This window comes from Rhagoletis pomonella, unplaced genomic scaffold (genome assembly GCF_013731165.1).
Source record: "Rhagoletis pomonella isolate Grant_MI unplaced genomic scaffold, Rhpom_1.0 Rhpom_scaffold_00002, whole genome shotgun sequence".
In the NCBI taxonomy this organism is placed as follows: Eukaryota; Metazoa; Arthropoda; class Insecta; order Diptera; family Tephritidae; genus Rhagoletis; species Rhagoletis pomonella.
The window spans coordinates 46,172,853-46,184,755 of NW_023458556.1; the positions used below are offsets into that span (position 1 = coordinate 46,172,853).

General features: G+C 39.1%; 1 protein-coding gene across 3 annotated transcripts in view; it reads right to left on the reverse strand.

Moving 5' to 3' along the window:
• The window catches only part of LOC118733704 (integrin alpha-PS2), a 121,381-nt gene that overhangs the window by 39,912 nt on the left and 69,566 nt on the right, over window positions 1-11,903 (reverse strand). For all 3 annotated transcript variants that reach the window (XM_036463229.1, XM_036463227.1, XM_036463228.1), the window contains exon 5: window positions 3,632-3,758. In XM_036463229.1, coding sequence (XP_036319122.1) covers window positions 3,632-3,758 — 127 coding nt within the window. The remainder of the gene's footprint in view (window positions 1-3,631; window positions 3,759-11,903) is intronic.

Here is an 11,903-nt window from a genome sequence, read left to right on the forward strand (position 1 = left end):
AAAAAAACATTTTAGGTATTTCTTTAATTTTCTCTCTGCTTAAAATGTTGCTGAATTGAAAACCCTTAAAAACTCAACAGCCTCGTAGCAAATTACTACTTCGATGCGGTTTGATTTGCCCTCCACGCTTGTGGTAGCATGTTAACCGCTTTCGGTTAGTTGTTTACTCAGTAAATGCAGGAGCAATTTTCAGTTGAAATTGGCATTATTTAAAAGGGGTAAAGAAAATAGATTTGACTTTATGGCTTTGCGAAATTCGTATTTATCTTAAATGTCAGGGCTTAGTTTTCAGAGTAGAAAGTTAAATTCGATTGCTGCTTGAGTTAAATTTTTATAGCTAGCCAACTAGAGCAGTGCAAACCTCAAAGCCATTGCCCAGTTTGATACTTGAGCTGAGGTCGGATATGGTGAACTTCTTGAGCAATTCAACGCAAGTATAGTGTCCGGCCATTACCAGAAGAGTTGAGGTCTGCAACCTTTTCGCACCTTACATGCACTTTAGGGAAATCCCGAAATTGGTATTATAAATATTCTAATTTCTGTCTTCAAGTGTTATATATTGAAAGGTTTCCCCAAAGACCAGTTAACTTGATGGGTAGATGTTGGGGAAAGCCTAACACAACTCCCGATTGCCCCTAAATATTTTGTTTTCAGCATAATGTTAATAGCACACAATAATCTGTGTGTCTGATAAGCTAACTATTTAGGGGTTTTTTGAGAAGTTTCTCCTAGCAGTACCCCGCGCTCGGCTTGCTTTTCTAATCTAATGATATGTAGATACTCAGTTGTTCGGCTACAGACTGAGACCTAGAGATCTATTGTTCCCTTTTTCTGCTTGTAATCTCTTGTTTAGGCTTAAAGTCCTTAAAAAATTGCAAGGTTATTTGGTAAAAGCAAGTGTATGTATTCGTTTTAATGCCAGCCTTTCTGAACTGCTGAATTCTTACTCCTGACTCGATATAATCCCTCATGGTCAGATGTCTCAGCAGAAATTAATTTCATAAAAGTGGCATATTTCTTTCAAGGAAATTTCAACTTTGTACGCTGGTAACTTTGTCTACAGTGGTCTCCTGAAATACCTATTCAAATTTCCTATAGTGGAGCAAAATTCAAAGTGTTTGGACATCATATCGTTGATACCCTAAAACCAAAACTTAATATTGTTCTATGGTATTTTTGATGTAATATGTACATTTGTCTACCATTTGATATCGTTCAAATAAAAAATTTTGATGACAGTCCTCTATAAGGACAATTACTCGGAGGTGATATTTCTGCCATGAAAAAGCGTCTCATAAAAAACATGTGCTACTCGGAGGAGCTCCCTCCATTACGCGACAGCAACTACTTCTTGTTTTTGGCACCACAACCTTTTGCAGATTTCGGACGAGATATGAAATCTAGGTCAATCGCCTCTCTCTTTTGTTCAACCCGACTGTAGACTGGTTCTTCTACACTTTATCCACCTACGAGGGCCAATCGAAGGATTTTTTCATCGCAGTGTAATCTTCCAAAGACCGCTGTAGTTGACTTGTAAGAGGTGCGTACTACCGCTCCGTAGTCTCCCCCAAAGCATTCTCATCTTAAATAAATTATGTGCAATGGGATGTGGTCGTTCTTCCTGGTATGCAGTTACAGTTGGGCAACGTATTTTTGAGATGTGATAACCAGTCCTAGTTTGGTCTTGGGTTACGATAGAAAGAAAGGGCAGCGTCTGTTTATCTGTGGATACGGCTGCAAGCGGGTGTCTTTTTTTAGCAAGCGGCTGATTGCGAGTAAAGGTACATGTTTGAAAAACTCCCCATAATGGATTGTGCCCTGGGATTATGAACCGCCACATAAAAGCACCTTTCAATAAAGGGACCATTGTACGGCAACAGTAGTTAAGATGCCACCCACAAATAGAGAAAGAAGCTCTGCAAAAGATATTTAGTTGATGCTCCTACAAGCTTTCTTTCCAGTAGCTGTCCGACTTTGAGATTCCAGTGTGCTAGTCTGTTGGTTCTTTGTTCCTAGGCTCCTCATAGTGGTATTGCTGGTGTTATTATTGCTTTAATTTCATTTACTCTGTCTGCGGACAAGTTTCCTTTAATGTATTTAAGAGAATATTGCATTATTTGTAAGATTTTTGAAATCTTCACTTGCTTTTAACAGTTTGCTTCTGATAAAAAGTCATTCGAAGCCGATCACAGTTTTGTGCATTTGAGAAAGCTTCTGTTTTCTTTGTAGATAGTACAATTTTAGCTTAAGTGTCCTGAAATTAGGGAGAAACAAGTACATTGTTGTTCTTTGATTTTCACCTTCTAACTCCACTTCTTATAATTTGGCTCTACAACCGTTTATCGAGAACAAAAAATCGCCAATTTCCTGCCTTCTTTGCTAATTTTCGCCAGTGCAGACTGCTCCTTCAGTTCGTCTATCCTTCAAGGGCGTTCTTTGTTTCATTGTTCACCATTCAGCGCAATAGTTGTATCTTTCTACGCTTAAATAAGTATATCCATGTCGTTAGAAATCTCGTACAGTTCGCCCACGCAGTCATAGATTTTGCTTAGAATAGTTCTCTCGAAAGCACCCAAAGCCGCCATATATTTAATATGTCTCTCGTAATGATGAGAGATTTGTTGAGCGTATCATTTGTTCGTCGAGGAAGGCCTCCATTTTTAAATTGCCTACCTAGCCCCAAATATTACCTGTTAGCAAGTGTTATTCTTCGCCAGATCTCCAAGCTGAAATTATCCTTTACTACTTCAAAGTTATGTATATCTGACAACGGTGACTTGCATCCCAAACACGAAGCCCTTTTATTTGTTGCCAGGAGGTACTTTGTCTTATCCTCTTTCACCGCTACACCAAACTTTTTTGCCCTGGGTCGTACTTAGGCCGAATATTTCCGACCTCCTTGTACTATACTTTAAATAATGGGAAAGCTCCACAATTGAAGAAGCTATCATTTGGAGTAGAGATGAGCGCGGGATATTGGGACCTACGGTACTAATTTCAAAATGGCCGGGAGGAGTGGTATCGGGAAGGTCTTTAAAAATTTTTCGGGCGGGACGGGACCAAAATCCTTTACCGACACTCCGGATAAAACCCGAAACCTCGGCAAATACAGAAAATCTTTCCGGATTTAAAAATTTAATTCAGGATAGGCGAGATCGGGACTGAAATTTTTGTCCCGTGCCCGTCTCATTTGGAGCAATGTAGTATGTACAGTGTAGTGGATTTCCTGGATAGGAAGCTTTAAACATGTCTAAAAGGTAGCTCTCAATTTTGTACAGAAGAAGGATAGTTAGCCAAAGTATTCTGGCCTTAGATTCGCCAGAATGTTCGTGTCGATCAAAGGAAGCAAAAACAAGCCTTCGCCAATGTGCTGATCTCGTTAATAATATACTGTTAAGAGAATTGTCGAGGCAACAGTATTTAATCTTGTAAGCCAGACTAATCAAGCTTACCTTTAAATACTTTATTTTAATCTGATGTAGTCAAGTGTAGTCCATAATTTTCAAAATTCATTTTACAAACAACCAATAAAGGAAATGCAAATTAACTTAAAATAAACTGCACACTTTAAATGCAGCTAAAAATAATCTTAATCAATCTTTTTTCTGCCTTTTTACGCTTGAATACTCACTTGTGCGACATGGCGAGACTTCATTGAAATGCGTAAAATTCCTGGATGTGAAGCACGTACCGACTGGATCATAACGCAATGATTTATTTGGTGTCATTGTATGGAAGACATAACGTGGAGCGCAAGCCTGAAAAAATTAAAAAAAATCAAAATAATAAGGTTCATAAATATCGTACATAAACATACGCGAAAATAAAACAAATTCATGAGCAGATAAAATTTAATTTCCATACATAAATCGTAATTACAATAATTTAAATAAAAATGTGAAAATATTTTTTTTTGTTTGCTTAGAGGGGACGTGTCAAGTGCAGCAGAACTGTTTAGATGAGCCGTCAACAACAAAACTGACGTAGAAATCTAATTCAATGCAATGCCTGGAAGCTAAGCAATGCAATTTTTCAACTCTTTCAAAATAGATTACCCCACTAAAACTTCACTGCCGGTTTCTGTGTGCGCTTTTGCATAAAATCGCTTGCGTGTTTGTTTATGTGCATATCGGGCAATGGCAATTACTTTTACAAATTTATACAATACTTATACCAAATGCAGTTGAAATGCACAAATGCTTAAGCTACGCATCCGCGCCTTATATGGGCCAAACGAAAAATGGGCAAATAGAAAGAGACAAAAAAAAACTGAAACGCATTTGAACAAAAGGCCGAACTAAAGACAGGCTTAAGCACTCACACGTACACACAGCCGCTCTTCTAGCACCATCACCTACCGACATACATAAGTACATATGTACATATGTAAGTGGGATGGGGGATTGACTGTTGTGCGCCTCACTGGCCATGCGCTTGGACCCACTAAGCTGCGGCCTGGGACGACAGCACACGTGAGAAGCGTTTTGCGCATTTATTGTTTACCACTCACTTTGCACTGGCGAGGCGATCTGCTGCTATTTCCTGGCTACATACTACTCTGTGCAGTTGGCAGTTGGCAGTTGGCTATGTGTCCTCGGCATTTCGCCGCTTGAGTTCTGGTTGCTTTTTTTCGTGTGGCATTTCTTTAGTGAATTTTAAGCACTTCATGTCTGAAAATATTTGGGAAAGCGCTTTTTTGTGCGCATACTATTCGTATGCATGTTTGTACATACCTACACATGTACATTTATGCCTCCCTCCAAACTTAGCCGTCAGTCGCTTGCAATTTTTTGTCTGTGCTTTCCTTTTTATTTATTTTTATTTTATTTTTTGTTGGTTCGTTTGTTGAGTAGTACTGGTGTGCATTGCCGTCATGAAATGCGCACGTTGCATGCATTGAAGCGCATACACAATTTTTTCGCAATATTCTTTCCTCCATTTTACCAAACAGAAATAGAACAGTCCGTTGAAAAGACGTTGATAGGTTAACAATAGCGGTGACGTGCGCACAGTGTGTCAGTTAGGAAGACTCGTTGAATAGAAATTCCAAGGCGAATTAATATAAGGTGATATCAGGAATACAAAAACCAAAATTTACATGTATTTTGTTTTTGCTTTGGTGGCATAAGCTATCAAAATCTGTAAGAATGTGTGTGGAAATTCAAACAAAATGTTTGAATTTGACATTCGAAGCCGTGATTAAAATCAGCTGATCTAGTAAGACCACCTTACACGATTGAGAGAATACAAAGGTTGCGCCGATCCCGGACCGCTATTCCTCTCTTAACGAATTTGACAGAATCGTTGTTTGCATGACGTCACACTTGTGCAACTTGTTTACGTTTTCCTTGCAACATTTTTTCTTCTTCTTCCATTCTTGCTCTCGTTTTGGCATTTATCTCTCGCAATTGCACCAGTGTGCAGTCACACAAAAGTTATTTTCAAAAATCCTCTCTGATCGGCGCAATCTTGTATTCTATCATTCTTGACCACCTTATATACATAAATTCGCCTTGAGAAATTCATTAGAAAAACGTAAATAAACAGTTTTATTCAAGTGAAAAATTGGCTCAGTGAACTTCCATCTTTTGAAGTGATTTGAATCTCAAGCTACTCTTAACGGTTTCTTATCTGATTCAAGAGAAGACGTATGAAGTCAAATAGACGTAAACAAAAAATAAAACAAGGTTAAAAGCTACACCAAAATCAAGAAAAATTCCTAGTAATAGTTCCTCGAATAGCCCTATCTCTCTTCGATATGGAAAGCAACCGTACCCACTCTCTTCGCTTTAAGTACGCACCAAGCTTCATTTATACAATTTCAGATGCCTCTTGAAGCTCTGTGAGGAAAATATCAACTAACCCAGGAACCTATGTCCTTATCCACCTTGCTGTGGAAGCCAGGATTGAAGGTGCTCAGTTCCACGGTATAACCAGGGAGGTCCGCATTGAAGAGAAAATACAGCATTTTAACCCTAGATGAGCTTCAGTTGCCATTTATCTTCGGGATAAAAATAATTCAGATAAATACAAAAATTTGATAAAACATTTTATAACCGGTTGGCTTTCCAGACTTCCTCAACGTTGTTGCGGACAATTTTCCATGAGTTCCTGTTTTAATAAATGGATAAAATAAATGAAGCCCTCTGAACAGTAGGTGATTTTATAGATCCACTAATATGGCTAATTTTTTCACTTCGCGACTACTAATACCCAGACGGAAAATGCCACATTACCCACTTCACGGATCTGGTTCATTTTCAGATTTAATTCAATCAATGGTCCCCTGGATCTAGTTCCCTGAGAATAGCGTTCTGCACGTATGCTTAGGTTAAGAGAGATTTCCGGGTTGCCCGTAGTAGCCAATCAGGAGTAGTAGATATGCAAAAAGCTATCCTCAACCTAATTCCTATGGCACTTCACTTGAAAGAGGCGGTTATGAAATCGGTGGTCAGGCTCATAATATCGAGGCTGTGGTGGACTACGCAACCCGCAAGTAGTCTTGGACTGTCTATAAACAGGTGGTCAGGTATACGGACTTGCTAGATATCAAGAGAACTCCGGTCTGACTATAACAGGACGAATATCATGGATCTGTTTAATAGATAAAGAAGAGAATTATTCATGATAGCTACCATTACGGAACACTGACCTCTAGGCAAGAATACGGCAAGTTTTTCCGGGTAAGAATAGAACTCCACTAAAGAGAACAGAAGCGCATCTGTCAGCTAGAAGATAGCATAGAAAGCGTGCATCAATTCTTGTGTAAGGCCTTGCGAATATGAGGTGCAAAACACCAAGAAGACACATGGTAACGCGGATCTATCAGAAGCTACCGAATCCGAAATAGGTTAATTCTTTACGGTATCCAAATGGTTTGTTTATCCTAGGCAGCTACAAGGAAACACTACAAGCAACGCTCCACCCTCCTTAATGGCAACAGCAGTGAATGTAGTGGAGAAGACGAAACCGAGCCCACAGTCGATGTTGTTGGAGTCGATATCCCACCGCCTGACTATGGCAAGGTACAAATAGCAATTACGCGGCTGAAAAAGAACAAAGCTGCTGGAGCTGCCGGCCTTCCAGCTGAGCTATTCAAGTACGACAGCGAGGAGTTGACAAGGTGCATGCATCAACTCTTTTGCAGAATATGGTCAGATGAACGCATGACCGACGACTGGAATTTAAGTGTGCTGTTCCCAATCCAAAAAAAGGCGCTAACTACCGCGGGATCAGCCTTCTAAGTATAGGTTATCGAGTGTATTGTGTGAAAGACTGAAGCCCACCGTCAACGAACTGATTGGACCTTATCAGAGCGGCTTTAAACATGACAAATCCCCCATAGACCAGCTATTCACCGTACGTCATATCTTGAGAGAGAAAAGGATTGACACTCACCACCTATTTGTACACTTCAAAGCCGCTTTCGATGCCACTAAAAGGAGTTGCCTACATGCCGTGATGTCTGAATTTGGCATCTTAGCCAGGGCTTTCTTCAAAGAAATTCTGAAGTAGGGCTTTCTGAGATAGGGCGTTTTCGAGCTGGCTGCCGAGATAGGTCGATCTTCCACTTAGGTGACGATATGTAGTTAAAAAAAAAATGTTCCAATTCTTAAAGTTTCCAAGCTCCGCCTATATATATAGTACATTCAAACCACTGTACTCTTATTGGCGGTGATCATTTAATATTTTTTTATTGTAGATCACAAAGCTATGAGAATAAGATGTTTGCAGGACACCACAACACATTTGCGCATCTTAAGATCACAATTACAAAAAGATTAAAGAAATAAATATAAGACGAACACAAAAATAGCTGAAGTTATTTGTGCGCTGCTCAAGTCTTTTCTTCTGTTCGGCATCTTTTTTTTTGTTTTATTTTTATTTTGTATTTTTTGCACACGAAGCTTAAGTCATATTGACCATTTGTGGCATGAAAAGGTTAAGGTAGCAGGGCACATAAATGCCGCACTAAAAGGTAGTGTATTATATTCATGTGTATCTAAACATACATGCATACTAATGCATACACTTCTATGCATTGACGGTTGTCAGCTATATGGCTATTGTCAGCAAGCCAGCCAGTTAAAAAAAAAGAAAAGAACACCTACTACTCAACACAAAAAAGGAAAATAAAATTCGCCATACTAAAGATGAAGACTTACGAGTCCATAACAATGTGGACCACAGCACAGCCGCAAAGGAGCATGGAACACTACGGGTAAACATTTTAAATGTGCGCATGCGCGCTTAAAAGCACAACGGCAACCGGGCAAGCAGCCAGCTTGGCCATCAGCCAGTGCCCACAAAAGGCATGGCAAGGCGAGTCGAGTCGATTTGAGTGGAAGATATATTGGACCATTTTGACCAATGGATTAAATATGTATTTTTGTGAGATAAAGACGACAAGCTACCAAAGCGAATAAAACAATAAAATAATAATAATAACACAAGAGACAATCGCAATAAAAATCAACATAATTCGACTGCGATCCGATGACGATTGTGTTGTTGCAAAATTATTTTTGATTTCTTTTACATTTCTTACTTGGTTGCGCTTTACTATAGTTTATTCCTTTTGTGAACGATTAAGTACGAAACGTCAACAAAGAGGATCGTGATTTTCTAACTATTCAATGGAACAATGGATAATATTGAACGTATTAAAAATAGATAGGCTGGATAAAGTACTCTGAATATGTACGCCAAGAAGTTGTAACTATTTAGTATTGAAATAAATGCACGATCACAAAGTGTTTAGAAAATTATTTTATATTTACAAAGAAATGTTTGCTTCAGAACATGTGCATCTCGTTACTTAAAGGCAGTACGATTTTCCCTTTAAAGCGATTACCGGGAAATTCGAGTCATTGAAGTGTTTAAATCAGGGGGATTTTTAATTATTCCTTAGACCTATTGATTATACTGCTTTTGAGTTTTTCCAAGCTCGATGACTTAGAAGCTCCGAAATTCACATTAACTTGTCCTAGTTACATTTATTTAAATTTTCCTGATAAAATTTTAAGCTCAATTTCAAAAAGGACTTGAATTGCATCCAACATATAATTTTTAATAAAAGTGAGCATTTATATTTAAAACCTACGAGACACTAGAATTGAGTGGGTTTGGTTATGTTAAAGTATACTAGGCAGAGACCCAGAAAAAATTTTTTAAGTCATCGATAACTATTATTTTAAGACTTAAGTATATAATAAAAGTCTTTTCAATAAAATAATTATCAGCGAGATATTTAAATATATTTAAGTTCGGGTCTAGTTGGAGAGCAGTTCGGAAACAGTTTGGAACTAGTTGGGGAGTAGTTTGGGATCAGTTGTGGACTAGATTGGAACTATATAATACATGTAGGGCTGGTTTCTCTAACTCAACTTAGTTTAGCGAATTTTATGGACTTCGTCAAGAATAAGCTGAATAAAATGTAGGCTAACTTTTAACTTAAGTCCAAAAAATGACTAAACTAAGTTGAGTTGGAGAAACCAGTCCATAATCCCGAACTGGTCCCAAACTAATCCCCGAATAGTCCCGAACTGGTCCCCAAGCCCAGAGCTGGTCTCCATAAAGCAAAGGGCGATAGAAATAGCAGAGGAGTAAAAAAATTCCGAAGCAAAACTTGCCATATGGTTTCGATACGAGCATTTTTTTCGATACCTCCTCAGTACTTGGCTCAAAAGTATCGATTTACTCGTTCGTTTCATCCCTAGACTGGAGCACTTAGGACTACACCAACGGCAGCTCTTTACACTTTGTTGCACCTCTTACCGACGGACTTGTCGGCCAAGAATACGACTTCCAAAATTGCCGCCAGTCTCAAAGCTACACGGATGGATTGACTGATATGAACCCGCATCTACACCCAAATTTGAAGCGATTAAACGGGAGCTCGTCGACCTGTCCATGATCCGGAAGGCACAGAAAGTGTGGACCTAAACACAAGGTTGCAAAGTATTCAGGATTGCGTGCAGAACTTTTGACATAAAGTTCACAAAGTTTCCCCTATCCTCAAGAGGGAAGGCGCTGACTAACTATTTAGTTGTGTGCATTCTAACGGGACATTGCCTGCTGGCATCGCATGCCTTAAAACTGGCTCTGACCAATGATAATATCAATGGTAGATGCAGAACGAAAGAGGAGACAGTGGAAAATATTCTCTGCGAGTATCCTGCCCTTAGCAGACTGCGAATTAGTCTGTTGAGAGCAGGCTTTCTGCTTAATCTGAAAGCCGCCGCAAGAAGACTGCGATGTTCTTCAACATTGCGCCTAGTGCTCACTGATTAGCCGTCTAATGTGGTCGTAGTTTATCTGACTACGCTATGGACCTTAGTAATCTCTGCGAAAGCCCGAAGTGCTAGCCAACTTACCTAGGTTAGGTTAGCTGGGGTTAAAAGTGCTGAGATCTCAGTTAGTGTTATGAAGAAAGTAGATATTTAGGCGTAAACCTTAAGGATGATAAAATTTTTAGCGAGTTTAAGCATTCGCTAATCCTTTGATCTTCCCTTTGCTACCGTGAGGAGAAGAAAACTGAGCCAAAGCAGCTCAGGCGCGATCTTTCGAAAGCTTGACAGTGAGAGAGAAGATGATCTCGTTAACTTTATTACTTCTTAATTTTAGTTAAATCAATTTGTTTGGGTTGCTTTATTAGCTAAATAGTATTTAATGAGGGAAATTTTCTCATTAAATGCTCTAACAAGTGTATTTAAATTTTACTGTTACTAAAGCACCATAATTTATACACTTCCACCCAAAACGTACATAGATACTTGGCGCATTAAATACTATGAGCCTGACCTAAATACCTCATGCACGTTGACTTTCCAAGTCATAAAGTAACACTAAATGCTGACCCTGCTGCAAAAATGTTGCAAATAACTGCCAGAAACTGACCTAGAGTCATCAAATGACTAAATGAGCAAACAGCTCACAGCAAACAGAGAGTTTTCGTGCGTACTAATCACTATGTATGTATGTATGTATGAAATAGAGTACATATGCAAGTCCTCCTTGCAATACATATATAGTACATGTCCTAGGTGTGAGTGTATTACATAAAACTTTGTGCAAACCCATAAACCTCAACGAAATTGAATCGATTTCGCGCTGTCAATAAATTTTTGAAGGCCACGCATCTCAGAGTAAAAACACTCCCTTTGGCAACCGCAAGCAATGGACTAACTGGAGTCGGTAGCGTTGAAAGCGTACAACGCAGCAGGTCATCATCACCTGACACAGCACGGTGCTTCCTTCCTCCTACATAGCGTGATTGGGAAACATGAACACGCGCGCAGCAAGTTCTTGTCGCTCAACGCTCGTGAAGGAGCGCACAAGGGGGGGATTTCGGATGAAAATGCTACAAAAATCAAAGTTAATTGGTAATTACAAAGCGAATGAATAAAACTAGAAAATTTAATACACTCACACACAAACAAACTAACACCTACATATGTGCATGCATTCCAATTGCGCCCCATTCGAAACAGGTCAATTCACTCTGCGGCGCCAATAAATTTTTTGACTCGCACATAAATAACCCCCATCGCCATCGATGACTGTGCGGTTACAATTAAAAAGCGTTTAAGCTTTAATGCTGCACAGGTTGTGAGTAGTTGAAAGTCAAAAAAAAAAAAAAAATTGGAATGTGTGTGAAGTTAAGAAATCAAGAAATCAATGCGGCAATTGGCACACCTTAATCTGACGCGAGGCATCTACTAAACGTCAATTGTGTGCCTTAATTTGTGGCTTTTCCAACCAAGGCGGGCATTAAGATTACGGCGAGGCTAACAAAAGCGCTACATAAAACAGCAAATGAAGTTAAGCTAAAGAAAACCAATGAAAATCGTAAGAAATATATACATATCTATATGTGTGTAGCATGTGTGCACATAAGGGTG